This window comes from Biomphalaria glabrata, chromosome 13 (genome assembly GCF_947242115.1).
Source record: "Biomphalaria glabrata chromosome 13, xgBioGlab47.1, whole genome shotgun sequence".
NCBI lineage: Eukaryota > Metazoa > Mollusca > Gastropoda > Planorbidae > Biomphalaria > Biomphalaria glabrata.
The window spans coordinates 6,089,771-6,106,448 of NC_074723.1; the positions used below are offsets into that span (position 1 = coordinate 6,089,771).

At 37.8% G+C, this 16,678-nt stretch overlaps 2 protein-coding genes and 1 non-coding gene across 5 annotated transcripts in view; 1 reads left to right on the forward strand and 2 right to left on the reverse strand.

Annotated features, from left to right (window-relative positions):
- LOC106070416 (GTPase IMAP family member 7-like) overlaps nucleotides 1-16,678 on the reverse strand; it is a 374,699-nt gene that overhangs the window by 275,021 nt on the left and 83,000 nt on the right. The gene's annotated exons all lie outside the window — the stretch shown is intronic.
- Nucleotides 1,157-1,228, reverse strand: Trnag-ucc (transfer RNA glycine (anticodon UCC)). The gene has a single exon. It is a non-coding gene; the product is annotated as a tRNA-Gly (tRNA).
- The window catches only part of LOC106070418 (uncharacterized), a 52,977-nt gene continuing 42,087 nt past the window's right edge, over nucleotides 5,789-16,678 (forward strand). For 2 of the 3 annotated variants that reach the window (XM_056008099.1, XM_056008100.1), the window contains exons 1-4: nucleotides 5,790-6,077; nucleotides 10,088-10,197; nucleotides 11,066-11,163; nucleotides 13,594-13,755. In XM_056008099.1, coding sequence (XP_055864074.1) covers nucleotides 6,008-6,077; nucleotides 10,088-10,197; nucleotides 11,066-11,163; nucleotides 13,594-13,755 — 440 coding nt within the window. In that variant the 5' untranslated portion in view covers nucleotides 5,790-6,007. Of the gene's footprint in view, nucleotides 6,078-10,087; nucleotides 10,198-11,065; nucleotides 11,164-13,593; nucleotides 13,756-16,678 lie in introns of all 3 variants that reach the window. The other variant, XM_056008101.1, reaches the window with a different exon arrangement.

Sequence of the window (16,678 nt, forward strand, 5' to 3'; positions counted from 1 at the left end):
TTTTATTTATTTGTTTCTGCTAGGGGGCAGATAAGCCTATAGTTGTCATAAACTTGTCAAGGTTGTCGTTCCTAACTCTTCTCATGCTTGAAATTTTGATTTATTCGCTAATGGGGCTTCCATCTGTTAAAATTGTCCAGTAAATGTTAAATAACTGTGACCTATAAACTCGGCTAATTATATATCTGTACTCAAGAAAAATAAGAAAACAGTTACCAAGAGGAGGCAAAGGAATGTAGATTGTTAATATAGAATTTTTAAGCATTTTAAAACTCATTTTCATTTAACCAATTTTCTGTTTCAATGGTTTGATTTGTACCTTTAGTAAATGCATTACGTTGGTAATAGAATGCAATAGAAAGTAAGCCCGAAAAAGAGGCAAAGAAATCCCATAACAGAGGCAAAAGCCCAAGGATTCCAAGGATGTAAACAGCTCGACAACTGAGACAATAAACAAGCAAAACGGAGGTATCTTAAAAAAAAAAAAACAAATAAAACAAAAAGCCAATTCTTCCATTAAAGTTCTATGTATAAATAAAATTATTATTCTCACTACTCGCTTAGGCTCCTACATTTGCAGCTATAAACTTCCCATGAACTGTAGGGGATAAATTACAATGAACAGTGTAAATGATTCTGAACTATAATACACTTTCTCGACAAACTTCGACTGCTTGACAGTGTTACATGGTCCGGACTTGGACCCGTTAGCATGTGTGTCTTGTGTGCTATCAGTGGCACTGCTAGAAATTAAGGGAACCCGTGACTTGATCTCTTTATGGCCCCTTGAAATTTAACCTTCAACATTATGGCTTGAGATAATGGCGTAATATTTAATGTAAAGACAAATTTCGGACACTCATTTGGGGCCCCCTCAAGTCGGGGCCTGGTGGGGGATTTTTTTTCTGGTCTCTGTTCTCCTTCCCAACCCTCTAGCCCCTAAGTTGCAGTCTTTAAGAATAAAAATCTATCACGGAACAGCCGCTACCACCACCGCACTACACACTTATTTAATGGAACAGCCTTAGAGTATAATAATCCCACCCACCTCCGAGTTCTTTTTTTTCGGAATACTCAGTCCCTCTACACATACACAACAACAACAACAACCTCACCTTCACCTGAAATTGATCTAACGCTTAGAATAAAAAAAATGTGCGTCAGCCGGGAATCGAACCCGGATCGATTGCTTGGAAGGCAACCATGCTAACCTTTACACCACCGACGCTTGCAAATCTGTAGGTACTACTTTTAATTAACAAGGAAATTGACCTACAGCAGTCGACTACATCTACCTATTTTTCCATTACTGATTGGATATAATTTTAATGCATGATTGATTCTGAGCTTGATCTTCGAGACATGTCTAATCTGTTTGCCCTAGTCTAGATTTATGAGCATTGGGATGGATTTGAGCTGCCGATGTTTAAAATAAAAAAATTGGTGACATATTTTTCTACCATTAATTTCCAACTTGGTATTCACGGTGACAATGGCTTAATTTAATGGGGCACCCAAATGGGCCGATGGGGCATCATTATAAGGGCAGCGTGGAATTAAAGTATATGTGTGATAATACAATAACAGATAGAGTAATAAACAACTCAAAGTGATGGTTTAACAGCGTTTTAGTCTGTAAAACGCAGGACCATAGTGACACTAGGATACCATGTCACGAAATTATCTATTATCGTTTTGTTCTGTAGTGTATAAGATGATTTGTTGCTAATTCCTTTTTCTTCCTGGAAGACAAGGTTTAACTCACTGGACCAATGTCATACTTTCCTGGAATGGACTGATTGTCGCCCTAAAGATCTGAAAGTAAAAATACCAATCTTCACTGGGATTTGAACCGGGACCCCAGTTAAAAAGCCAAGCGCTTTACCGCTCAGCCACCGTGCCACCTTACCTTAGTGAAGGCTTACGAAATCGAACTTGTGTTAGTAAGCCTTCATGTTGATCAGACGGAGATTTTCAAGATATACTGAACAATGTCAAGGACGCTTCATCGGCCATAAAGAAAAACAAACAGCAATGTGGACTCGAAGAAAGTAAGTCTAATGTTCAGTATGGCTATCAATGACTGTAAACAAATTATGACTCCTAGGTGATCTTACTTTTTTTTTTTTATAGATGATTCCGGCAGTAGTAAACATTTTGAAAAAAAATCACGTGTTTGTGCGTTAAAATTTAAAAAAGAAGCTTCTCTATGCGTCAGCCGGGAATCGAACCCGGATCGACTGCTTGGAAGGCAACCATGCTAACCTTTACTCCACCGACGCTTGAAAATACATTTCGATCACCTCCATTCAATTGTTACGCCCGAGGGACATCAAAGTATGAAACTGTAATTTAAGCAGGGTCAACCACACTCTAATGAAGTCACAAAACAAGGTCAAGCACACTCTAGTGAAGTCACAAAGCAAGGTCAACCACACTCTACTAAGGTCACTAAGCGCAGTATCATTAAAAGACATCTATGTGTCAAAATGTTTAGTTCAGTAATAAGTTCTATATACAATTTTCCTTTTATCGCTAAGACATTTCAGAGAATTTGTGAAGGATGAACTTCGGCTGAAGTTAAGAACCTACCTCAGGATGTCACGCTGGCTGATCCAGAGAAAGGAGGGGGCAGATGGGCGCCGTCCAGGGGCTGGGGCTTATATTGCAATTATTAGTGATTTCACTATTTATGCAAATAATGAGATATTTGAATTTGAATAATTTATACAATCATTGATATTTATTTAAAGATTGTTTTTCCTTCAGTGTTTCCCAGCCTGGGCTTTTTGACACTCTGAAAAGAGGGATGCGAAGGTGGTCAAGATAGTAACGTCTGTATTATATAAGATAAGATAAGATACACTAAATTTTGTTCTGTTTGCTTTGTTTTCATAAATCCATAATTACTATTGATCGTGTTGATAATAACTCTACAAGACACAACCAAAAAACTAAATAATTCAAATTGAAATTAAAACTTTTGTGTGTGTGACGGAGACGCATCAATATGTCTCGTCTGGCACGACATTATAGTATTATAGTCTAACGCATGGGCGTAGTCAGGGATGGGGGTTTGGGGTTCAACCCACCTCCCCCGAAATGAGATCCCCCCCCCTGCGGGGGGGGGTCGGAATTAGTGACTGATTTTTTGCTTTAAATTTGTTTATTTTAGGTTTTAATACTAAACCATCACTTGCCCAGCGCAGCCAAGAGGGTTCTGAGTTTAACCCCCCCTACCAGGGGATTATGCAGTTAAATCCACCTCTTCTATAAAACAAGACCAAAAGAAAAATAATGCAAACGACAATCCCCAAATTCCAAGAGCATAGCTAAGGAAGATTTTGATTTGAAACCCTCTCCGAAATTTACGATAAAACCCCGTCTTCAATATAAAAAAGCAAATTACACACTCAAAATTCTATGAGCCTAGCCAAAGAGGGTTTTGAGTTTAAACCCCCCTTCAGCGGGGTTTGATGCTAAAAAATAACTCTTCAATACTAAAAAAAAAAGTAAATTACACACTAAAATTCTTTGAGCGTAGCTAAGCCAAGACGGTTTTTGAGTTTATATCCCTCTCATCCAGATGGCTTTTTTTTTTTAAGTTTAAAACCCCTCCAGATGGTTTTGAGTTTAAAACTTCTGTCTCTTCAGTATTATTCTAAAGCAGCGGTTCTCAACCTTTTATGCTCGGCGACCCCTTTTTTACAATCCCCCCACTCTGCCGCGACCCCCACCCCCGCACACACACACAGCAATAGAAGAATAGACAAAACAATCCATTTTTTCGATGGTCTTTGGCGACCCCTGGCAAATCGTCAATCACTGCACTGCTTTTACTGCACTGCACAGGTTGAGAAACCCTGTTCTAAATCAAACTACTCTCACCAAATTCTATGAGCGTACCTAAATGGGGTTTTGAATTTGTAAATAAAAAAAAAATCCAGAGATTTTTTAGTTTAAAACACCCCAACAGATGATTTTGACGATAAAACTTCCCTTTTCGATATAAAATGTAAAGCAAACTACAGTCACCTAATTCCAAGAGCGTAGCCAAGAGAGGTTACACATTTCTATTTGTGGCTGGGCTCCATTAATAAAGTGCAGTGAATAGTCATCTGCCAAAATTGAAAAAGACTAAATGTGGCTCAACAAAGATGGCTAAGACGGATTTTAGAAGTCAGTCATAGAGATCGGGTCTCAGTCAAGGAAATCCTATGCCGAACTGGGAGTCGACCTGTAGTAATGTGGTGACAGAACCTCGCATGAGGTTTGAGGGACATGTTCTCCGACAAAATGAATTACGCATAATAAGAGTTGTCATTACGAGGAAAGCGCAAACAGGGACATCCTAGTACAACTTGGAGCCACACTTTTTTTCATGGAGGTCCTCACAGCAGGTGGGAAGAGGCTTCAGACATTGCCAGTGACAGATTTTTGTGAAAGCAGATTGCCGCCCAATTCGCCGAATGACGCCTGAGGATCTAAGTCAGTAAAAATAGCACATTAGGTTTCTGAAATAAAACTTTTAAAAGCAGGATAATGCACTCTAAATACCTCAGAATATGCATTTTGTTGGCTTTCATTACCGGAAATTGTGCTTGGCGGCGGGGCTCCCACCCGCACTAGGAGAGCTTACAGCGCTCCCCCAGACCCCCTTACTGGCAAAAAAATTCCCCCCCCCCAAACCCCCCGCCCTACGAAAAAAAAATCCTGGCTACGCCCATGACTCTTGGTATGCGTAATTCATTTAAAGTAATGAAACATTCTGGTTATTTTCTGTATTGATAAAACATACTACAGACTTACAAACAGAGGCGTTTGATAAAAAGAAGCAAACGTCTACATTTTATTTCATTGAATTTGAAGTTGAACTTATTTTAAGTTGTACCAGTTAAAATATAATATGGCTTTAGCGGTTTAGTTGTCTTCCAGCAGTCTGGGGCTACTAGTCAACGACAGTTAACAACAGGCTTATCAATTTCAATCATATGCTCTCCCGCCTTAACTACCGCCCGCCCACAAAATAAAATCCTACATATAATCTCTGAATTTTTTTTGGCTTCTCGTGATTAAATATTCTATATATTGTTGTCGACTGGAACTCCCACCCCACAAACACAAATACCCGCATTCACACTTTTTGGTCTTTTTTTTTTTTTTTTAATTACAAAGAGAAGCCTGAATTTTGTTATCATCCTCTTATCCATCGATTGTTCAAAACAGACTTCATATCTTATTTTGCCTTATCTTATCTTTTACAGAGGCTAATTTGAAAGAAAAGAAGATAATTAAGTTCAACGCTTTTAAAACTATACATAGCGTCTATATTGTCATAAGAAAATTCGATTCTTGCTTGCGTGCGTGGTCGAGAGGTACGCTTGAACTTGGCTTGGGTACCTGTGAAGGGGGCTCGAGGTTCGACATCCAGCTCGAGCAGAGTTGTGTTTACTGAGCTTACAAAGGCAGCACGGAAAAACCCTCTCCCAGATACCCCCCTCTCCCCAACTGTCCACTAATGAGATTGAACCAAAGCGCTCTAATCATACTATAAGCATGAAAGAAAGCGCTACATAAGCTACAATTTATTTATTTATGCTTATGGTCTGATCTAAACATACTCAAGTAATAAGCTCCATTTGTTTGTGTCTAGACACAAAACTACATGACGTCATTGTTCAACTAAGCCTAAATAGGTCGCTTATTTATATGTGTTCTTTTTTATATGTTTATCGATTGTTTTGACTGACACAAAAATTTACAGACACTATACAAAGATCCCGATAAATATATAAGTTTTCTACAGAAGCGGATATAGATCTAGATTTAGATTCAAAGAGTGTAGAAACTTTCAAATAGGATAGTCTTTGATCTAGATCTCAACTCATGTTTTTAATAGTTACGAAGTAGCCTTTTTTTTTTTTTAGAAATGGAACATTCTGGTTATTTTCTGTATTTATAAGACATTCTACAGATTTACAAACAGAGGCAGTAGATCAATAGCGGAATGAAACAAATAGATCTACAATGGCTCTCACTTCTCTATGTAGTTCTTGTCAAAGTGTCACAAGTCAAAGGTATGTGTAACTCTTTCTTTTCGTAATTATATTTCCACGTTTCGAAAGGGATTCTGTATTGCTCATAACTATTTCACTACCTTGTTATGGTTGGCCTCCATAGCTTTGTTGTTTGTTATCAGAAAATGTTGTATTTGGTATAGAATTTAGGGAGGAATGCATGCTCTTTTTATTTAACACAAAGTCAAGTTTTAAAAAATTAAATATATTATTTTATGTAATGAGGTAAAATCAACGATGGTATCGTCGATTAGGAGAGAAGGAGTTAATAAGCTTTAATTATCCACATTTACATTCTCCTACCTGGAAGCAGATTTATAAAAGGCTAAGGTTTTATCTTTTTGTGACCGGCGTGCCTGTTATTAGTAGTCTGCTGGCACATGGTGCTTGACATTTCAAGAATAAAAAGGCCCATTTATTGCGGCGAATTCCTCTACTATCTAGGCGGGAAACGGCTAATTAGAGCCTACCTCGTGGGCCCAAACCTAATCACCCGTAACCAGCCCGCTTGGGTCGCGACAGTCACTTCAGTCTTTGCCCATTTTGGAGGCCCGGGAATCAGCCGAGACGCTTGAGATCTTGACCAACCCCAGCGTTATCCGCTTTTCAGAGAATCCCAGGTCTACTTCACTGGTGCCCCGGGCCTCACGGGGATGTAACTGGACATAAGACCGTAACGATAAGACCCTAACGCACTTTTACACTCGCTGCCTGTCTTTTCGTCCGTAGCGAGCAACCACCTAAGGGAGAGCAGGGTGTTCACGCGGAAACAAAGATGAGGTTGTGCTGGAATGTCGCGTGTCCGATGTATATATTATGAACGTATAAACCCAAGTAATAACTTCTATGGATATCTTCACCTAAAAATAATAATTTGTAAATAAAGGGCGAATTCCTGCAAATATAATTTAGTATGAAAACTCCTATTAAGTCAGCTTAGAATTTAAGCCAAAGTTGTTTTAAAAGTTGGTTCGACGATTTTTATCTAGCTCGATACAGTTATAGTCAACTTATAGACTGATAATAGGCCATTTGTGTTTTATCGGTCAGGAATAATTAGGCACACTATTTGTCATAGGGAAAGGATTAGGAACCTAAACCTACTTATTAATTGTCAAGTTTAGCGGATGAATTGAATTTAAGAAATAGATTTTCTAGAGCATTCTAAAAGGTTACAACCACGACTGACAATTTCTTCATTTTAACGAATGGTAAACATGGAACTAAGTTTTTAATACGACGGTCGCCTGGTCACGTGGTATGTGCGTTCTGGAGTGTTTAACTGTTGTTGTCCAATGGTCTCAGTTGACTTGATTTCGAAACCTACACTCCTGTAAAGGTTATGCTTGTCGTTAACGTGTGAAACATTTACAAAACAAACATTCAATTCATTATGACATAATAATATAACACAATGCATACAGAATTCATTAATTCACAAATATATTAGGAAACAAAGTATGCTGTTTTCTTCCGTTGTTCAGCACTGCCGTACAGGGTGTTGGTTATGTTTTGCTGTAGTGGAAGTAGGGTCTGCCTAAGATGGATTAGGAAGGGGCATTCAAAGAGGATATGGTTTACGGTTTCATAACAGTGGGCGCAGTGTCTACAAAGGGGGAGTTGTGTGGAGTTTATTTTGTTCAGATGGTAAAATAACAGAGGTGTGGTATACAGTGGGCGCAGTGTCTACAAAAGGGGAGTTGTGTGGAATTTATTTTGTTTAGATGGTAATATAACAGAGGTGTGTGTCCTGTTCTTAGCTGGAAAATTGTAGAGTGTTCTTTGCGAGGGAGGAATTTAATACTATTCAGTTTGTTAGACATAGTCATTTCTTTGTACATGGCTCTGCCTGTGTTTCCTGGTGCCCGTTGGTTGAGCCACTCCTTTTTGTGATTGTTGACTAACATTGATCTAAGGGTGAGGTAGTTAACAGGTCTATCTGGTTGATCCATAGATGATCCTGCCTTTGATAGCTTATCTGCTTTTTCATTTCCCATGATGCCAATGTGTCCAGGGATCCACTGTAGTGTGATATTGATATTTAATTTTGATATCATCTGATGTGTTATCAAAATTAGTGTTGTCAACTCTCTTAGGCTGTTTGATGTGCTGCTGTTAAGTGCTTGCAGAGTGGATTGGGAGTCTGTAAAGACAACAATATCTGATGGTGATTGCACTCCTTTATATAATTTGTTTTTCACTGTCTGTAATGCTATGGCCTCAATTTCGGCATGGACGTTTGAGGAGTAATCGCGACAGGGTGCACTTAATTCAAAGTGTTTATTTTAGGGGAAGACCAGGAAGGCACCAAGACTGGCTGCCTGGTCGTGCGGTTTGCGCGCTGGACTGTCGTTCAGATTTATCGATGGTCAAGGGTTCAAACCTTGCCCGCCCTCATCCCCGTCGTCCTGCGGGAGGTTTGGACTAGGAAGTAATTATCTTCAACTCTGAAGGAACATCCCAAACATGTAAAACATTTTACAAACAAACAAGTATTGATGGTGGCTTTGAAGGCCGATTTGTCGGTATATATATGGATAGCTGTCTTTGGATAGCTTTTATTGTCTCGAGCGTGCCTACTTTGAGTTCCAGTGGATTTGATTTTTTTGTTAGGGTATTATTTAGCAAATGTGTTTTAATGGTTGGTTGTTTGTAGTTAAGTCTGGGCGTTATGTTTGAAAATCTGGTAATTTTTTCTCCGTTATTAGGTAGGTGGTGTTTTAAGGCTAGTTCGTCTGAAAGTTGGATCAGAGTTCTTTACTTTTTTTTTTTTTTCTGTGTTAGTAGTTTATTAGGATGATCGTCCTCCAACCTTCTGTATCTCTCAATAGCTTCTAATGCTTCTCTGTTGCGCCTTAAGAGGTTCAATATTGGAGTCTATTTCACAGGCTGCTGTGGGAGTAGTTCTCATACCTCCACTCATTAGACGCAAGGCTTGGATTTGGATTGTGCCTCATAATGATTGATAGGTTTTGTTAGCAGCTACTTGTATGGAGAGACAGTTATCCATTACAGACCTGACGTATCCAGTGTATAACTGTCTTAAAGTTTTTTTTTCAGCTCCCCAGGATGTTCCTGCTAAGTGTTTTATTATGTTTAATCTCTGTGATGCCTTTTCCAAAGGACTGTCAATGCCGGGGGTGAAAGTGGAGATAGGCTCGCGCTGTCTGTCCAAGAAATGCTCCCAAGGCTTGCGTCTCTAAATGCCTCTGATAGTCAAATCCAGCTCCTGGCCTTCACGTGTGATTTTCCCAAAAATCCGGCGGAACCTTTTCTTACAAACTGACAGGAGAAGGAATGAAAGGCGGAACACTCGCTCCTCTAAACCAGTTTAGCTTCGTGTTGATGGGGCACGTCAGCCTGAATAACGCAACCCATCTAGGAGAAGGAAAACTCTGACTCTAAACCTTCACTTTTGTAGCGATACTCCCCCGTGTGGGTATCTGGGCTTGGAAATGGCCATGAGTAATAAATAACTCCACTGCCTTTCCACTTGCATTTCACTAAGCGAATAATAGTGGACTTTCCCCCCCCCCCCAGGTGCTTTTTGACGGAGGTCTAGACTGCACTACTCCAGACGGAGGTCTATGTCTCACTACGCTCTACTATTGGATATAAAAACCCATCATGAAGTTTTTTTCTGGAACTGGTTTATGTAATAGCGTGAAAGGGCCTGGATCCAGGATGTGACGATTCCACCGAGCATACCCAGGACACAGTCCACTTTTCTTTTCTACTGCAAAATAGTGGATGGCAGAGAATGGACCATTGGCCAACCCCCACCTTGTCCCATGGATATTCCAGTTACAGTTTTAGACCCAGATGTTGTTTAACGTCAGTATTGGAGCAAATTGCCAAGACCAAAAACTTCCTTAAAATCGCAGAGATTTTATATAAATAAAAAGCCTGAGGAAACACCCAGCCTATACTAAATGACCTAGTGATAGAACCAAACAGTTTTAAGCTTGCGTTTTCGACAGTAAGTTACTTTAAGATTTTGATGTTTACAGGTGTGGGTGATACATTTGGATCACAGTTCCTGTTATATTTGCCAATGTATTACGACTTGACAGTCAGGTATGACCTGTCTCTGTATACACTACAGCAAAACAACTTAAAGGTAAATCCTAGAGAATACAGATTTAGCTGGACTTAGCAGGACTTTCTAGAGAATAATGTGAAGTTCTTTCTCATTGGAAGAGATAAGTTGTTATTTTGGATTGTTTGTGTTTTTTTACCTAGTATTTATTCCTACTAGATGTCACATAATGACAAAAACTTTTGGCTAAGCATAAAAATCTGCACTAGGCATATATCACTTTAGATTCGTCTACATTCCAGATATTTTAGAAAGTCATCCAGTGTCTTGTAAGCCAGAAGAGAGAGAGAAATAGAGACGCAGCAAGAAGTTAGAGTGAAAGAGAGATTAAAAGAATGAAAGAGAGACACTGAGAGAGAGACAGAGAGAAAGAGTGAGAGAGGCGAAGAAAGAAAGAATAAAAACAACTAAGAATTAGAAGAAATAGAAAGAAATAGAATAAGCGAAAAAGAGAGAGAGAAGAATGAGAAGAAGTGACAAAGAGAGAAAACATTAGAATAAGTGAAAAAGAGAGAGAAACAGAAATTGAAAGTAAGAGAAAGTATAAGAGACAGAAAGAGTCTTATCTTATTATGTAAAATAAATGTCAGAAACTATTCCTAGATGGTTAAAGACCTAAGAAGAAATATAGAAAGCGATATGTTTGTAAAATGTTTTACATGTTTCGGATGTTCCTTCAGAGTTGAAGATAGTCTACTTCCTAGTCCAAACCTCCCGCAGGACGACGGGGGATGGGAGCGGCCAGGGTTTGAACCCTCGACCGTCGATAAATCCGAACGACATTCCAGCGCGCAAACCGCACGACCATATAGAGGGATAGGGATATAGAGAGATGGAAGGGACTGAAAGACATGCATGAAACTTATGTTCATACTGTGTTCTTATTTAGGTTTACCTTACAAGTCATCATAGTGTACAAAACCTGTCTACTGTTCTTTACGTTGCTAGGGTACGCCCTGTGTTGTTTAGTATCACACCTGACCTAGCGTAAGTTAAGTGTAGTTTTTTTTTTAAACATTTATTTCATTAACTCTTTCTCTCCGTAATTATTTTCCACGTTCCGATGGGATTCTTCATTTTCTCATTACTATTTTTCTACCCTGTTATGATTAAGCTTGAATAACTTTCTCGTTTGTTATCAGAAAAAGGTTTTATTTGGTAAAGAGTTAAAGGGGAATACATGCTCTTTTTATATAGCACAAAGTAAAGTTTATAAACTCAAACATTAATTTAATTTAATGAGCTCGAATCAACGATGGTATCGTCAATTAGGAGAGAAAGAGTTAAAGAATAGACTGCTCTAGTTATTTATAAACGCGAAGGAACGTATTTTCTTGAAGAAAACACAAGTCTTTAAAGGACAAGGATATTTAACACATAGTCTCTTGGGACTCTCTCTGCATGCAGACTCTTAGTGCGTTGTCATTAATGGTGTAGCCTACGTCTTAGTGGGTGTCTTATGCACGGATGAGTCTTCACGAAGACCTTGAGGATGTAAAGCTTTCGGGTTGAAGTTGGTCAGCTTAAGAGAATTCCTTCTCAGTGGTCGTATGGCTCTCCTGCGATGGTCAGCCGCTCCGAACCGTTAATGGATCCCATCTTAGGTGCCTTGGAGTGTCCACCAAAAGGCACTCACCTGCTGTCTGCACCGATACGTACAACACGTCGAATTTATTCATATTAATTAGTAACGGACTCGGTCTTTTAGGACACAGACTTTTAGGACACAGACTTTTAGGACACTGACTTTTATGACACCTTTTTTGAATGACACAATCTTTAAGGACACAGACTTTTAGGACACCTTCTTTCAATGACACAGTCTATAAGGAAACAGACTTTTGAAACATATTCTATGATGTGACACTCTTTTAAGACACAGTCTCCCCAGAACGAAGCAGGACGTTTTGGCGCCGCCGTTTTGGCGCGAAGGTCGTTTTGGCGCGAGCCGTTTTGGCGACGGGACGTTTTGGCGCGAAATACATTATGTACGTTTATTGTATTATTTCTTTTAAAAGAATTATTCATATCTATGTTTTGCATGAGTGTTTGTGTTAAGACATATTTTTCACGTATTAAATGTAAATGTGTGTTTGTTTTTCACATCATTTTCTATAATAAACATTTTGGCTTGTGTATGTGTGTTTATTAAGAGGCACACTTTTATTTTCAAAAAAGGTTTTTTAAGATATTACTTTAAAATTAAAAACAAAATGAAACGAAGATAGACTAAAAATTGATGCAATTATTTGTTTACATTAACATTGGTTTATTTAATGACTGTATGGTATCTCCAGCTATCATACCAAACACTTGCTAATATAAGTAAAAATATAATACATGTACCATGTTTCTCAAAATACTTTAAGTTAATTATACATAGACACCATGGTTATTTGCCTAAGTCGCTGGAATTCAAGGGCTCATTAAAAAAAAGCTACGTGCTTATTAAATTATCGTCAAATGATATCTCGCGCCAAAACGTCCCGTCGCCAAAACGGCGGGGCCAAAACGGCGTCGCCAAAACGGCGGCGCCAAAACGTCACGTACCGTCCCCAGAATACTGTCTTTTAGGATACAGTCTTTTAGGTTACAGTCTTTTACAATACAGTCTTTTAGGACACAGTGTTTTAGGATACTGTCTTTTAGGATAGTCTTTTAAAACACAGTGTTTTAGGATACTGTCTTTTAGGATAGTCTTTTAGGACACAGTGTTTTAGGATACTGTCTTTTAGGATAGTCTTTTAGGACACAGTGTTTTAGGATACTGTCTTTTAGGACACAGTGTTTTAGGATACTGTCTTTTAGGATACAGTGTTTTAGGATACAGTGTTTTAGGATACTGTCTTTTAGGACACAGTGTTTTAGGATACTGTCTTTTAGGACACAGTGTTTTAGAATAGTCTTTTAGGACACAGTGTTTTAGGATACTGCCTCTTAGGACACAGTGTTTTAGGATACTGTCTTTTAGGATACAGTGTTTTAGGATACAGTGTTTTAGGATACTGTCTTTTAGGATAGTCTTTTAGGACACAGTGTTTTAGGATAGTCTTTTAGGACACAGTCTTTTAGGACACAGTCTTTTAGGATACATTCTTTTAGGACAGTCTTTTATGACACAGTCATTTAGGACACAGACTTTTATCACACAGACTTTACAGAAACATTCCCTATGATATTTTAAAGATAGATAAGATAAAATAAGATTAGATAATATTTTATTCATCCAGTTAAAATGAAATCATGTTTGAATGTTGTGTGAATTTACATCTAAACTGTTATTGTTACAGTAATTAGGCTGAGCTGGTCAACTCGTATTCAAACTGAATATTTATTTGATTGGAGCAATAAAAAAAATATCTTATCTTATCTTATGAGATTAATAAGTGGTCACGTGAACGTCTCTATTGGTTCCAGTGAAACGAAAAATCAACCACGAATAAATACTTACCTATTGAAGAGCTCTCGTGGTCAATTTAGCCTCATGGTCTATGTCTATTTTGTGGATGTGAGCTTCGAGTCAATGACAGCCATTCCTGTCCATATTTGGGAGAAACGATACAGCTTCAACACCGTTGAGTATGTGCCTTTGACTATACAATTGTATTAACTCTTTCTCTACGTAATTATTTACCACATTCTGGTGGAACCAACGCTGGTATCGTCAGTTAGGAGAGAAAGAGTTACTACTAAACCCATGATTTAAATATCGATTAATTAGGACAGTAAAATATAATTATTTGTTTATTATAATAGATATTATTTTTTTGAGATTTTATCACATCAAATAATTTCTAGGATATCGATTACAAAAAAAAAAAAAAAAAAAAAAATAGACCCAAAAGTCTTTCCACTACTATTTTCATAAATAAAATTAAAGTATCTGATGGGGGCTCATATCCTGTTTAAAACTGGCATTTTTACATTCGGTGTCTTTAGGGCGCATCTGAGTTTACCCAGCTCTAAAGGGTACTTGACATTAGTTGGGTAAAAGTAAAAGTGGTTGGTCGTTGCGCTATCCACAGAAACAGATGACCTTCACATCATCTGCCTCATAGATTGAAAGGGGACCTTTACTATTTTTATTTACTATATCTGATGTAAACATTTAACGTTACGCTTGAGTGAAGCTAGTGCGATTGTAATTTTTGTTACTATTGTTACAATGTATCTTTAATGCACAGATTTAAAGACAAAGTTCCTCATGGATAATAAAGATTATCATTAAGATTATTATTAAGATTATTATTATTACTATTTTCTTTTCGTCCAGATCATTTGACTATTATTTTTTTAAATTGTTCGTCTCTGTGACACTGTTAAAAATAAAAGCTGTCAACCCATTTTAAGTCAAAGACTGGTTTTACTAATGCTGGTCCATGACATCATCGTTACTGTCTCTATATTATAACAGAGGCGGCTTTAAGGGGCATCACCAAAGTCCTCGATCCTGAATAAGGGTGGTACCGTGATAGTAAGGTCAATCAAAAAAAAATTATTATAAAAAATAGCTTATCTATGGGAAAGAACTCCCCACTTAAAACCATCTATACTATAAAGTAGAATGTAAGGCGTATGTATGTATGTATGTGACTAATAGAAATCAAAACCGTTTGACCAATCTTGATAAAAACTTGTCAGGAATGATCCTTGGGTACTAACTTAACTTTGACCGTAGTGTATGTATTGTAGCCCTAAAACAAACTTAAGATCCTCACAAAACAAAAAGTTGTCCGACTCTATTAAAGCCATAGTACTTAAGGATCTATGCTTTGTTTACAATGTTGACATGTGAAAAGATCGAAAGGATTTAGATCTAGATATAATTTTAAGAAATACACTTTGCGCAGATAGTTTTTTACTTTGACACATGAAAATACAAAAGAAGGTCCATGGGTTTCATTATATAATAAAATTAACCTTCAGATTTGTGTTTTAAAAGCATTTTTTACATAAATTAGTTCCTTATATCTGTGACTACAGATTTCCTGACGAACATTCTTTCATTAGACAATACCGTAATGTTACACATCTTTCCATTCCTAGGTCTAAGATGAAGCCGTGTTGAGATAGACCTATTTTCATTCATGAATCGCGTACTAAAAATTATTTCGTTTAATTGTTTACAAAACACTCTCAGTGACTATATCGACATTGATACGCATATAAAGACGCGCAGGTCGCGGGTAAAATATCTAGTATCTTCATAAAATGTAGATGTTATTTCCATTAGTCCGCGAGACCGGACTGTTCGTGTCCACCGGAAGTGAAAACCAAACTCTAAGTTTAACCCCCGAGTCTCACCCCCGTCAGACAGGGTGGCGGGAAGGAGGAACTCGACGCCCATTCCAGGCCGGCGGAAAGGGAACTCTTGTTCGCCTTTGTTGGCCTTACAGCTGTAAGAGCGAGGCACAAATCTACTAAACTATTTCAGATCAAACAACATAAATTATTACCAACTAAAGGTATTTGACCCACGGCCTGCGGGTCTTACTTTGGGTATTACTTATCTACTGGACTAAATTTCATGGGCGAAGCCAGGATTTTTTTTTGGGTAAGGGTTGAGGAGGGATACCCCCCCCCCCCCCATTTTTTTGGAGGGGAATATATATATATATATATATATATATATTAGTGTGTGTGTACATAATTAAGAAACTGAAACAGACACAAAATAGAGCAGTGAGATTCATAACAAACGAATATTCACACCTTTAGTAAAATCACTAAATTTAGAAAGCCTTCAGGACAGAAGACTTAAAAGTGAAGTAGCAACTATACATTAAACACTGAACCATAATCTTCAAATACAAAAACAAAATTTAATAAATTACTCTGAAAGACACAAAGATAAAGGCACATTCCTCGTCCCATATGCTAGGACAAATCGGTACAAACACTCCTTCTTCCCTAGTGCTATTAGAGCATGGAATGTGTTGACTGAGCTAGCAAGGAAAACCGGTGACTTGGCAGAGTTTAAGTCATTGGTTAATATGCATGACTGAATGCATAACGCGTAGGACGTAATCATCTTCTTTTTTGAAGTAACGTCTGTATTATACAAGTTAAGATAAGACAATTAAACTTTATGACATTCTGACCCTTTATTCTTTCAAAAGGTTTCGTACCCTAGAATAGGCTATTCCTGGTGCTAGATGCAATAAATTCTTTGTTTTAAGTTTCAACTTGATCCGGAAATGGGTGTGGGAGAAATAACATGTTTAATTATCTAAGGGGGCGAACTCCTAATATATTTAGCCGTACCTGTAAATACTGAAGGATTAATTTCCATTTTTGGTATCTAAAAAAAAAAAAGAATCATTACCAATAATTAATTGACTAGTTGGTTAATTTGTTTTTATTGATTAGTGCCATTCAATAATTGCGCAAAGCTTCAACTTAATCCTAGAATGGGTGTGGGAGAAATAACGTCTGTACAAACAGACAGAGTGAGTTGATATAACATTTAAAAAAATATATATATTTGCAACGAATTATTCCG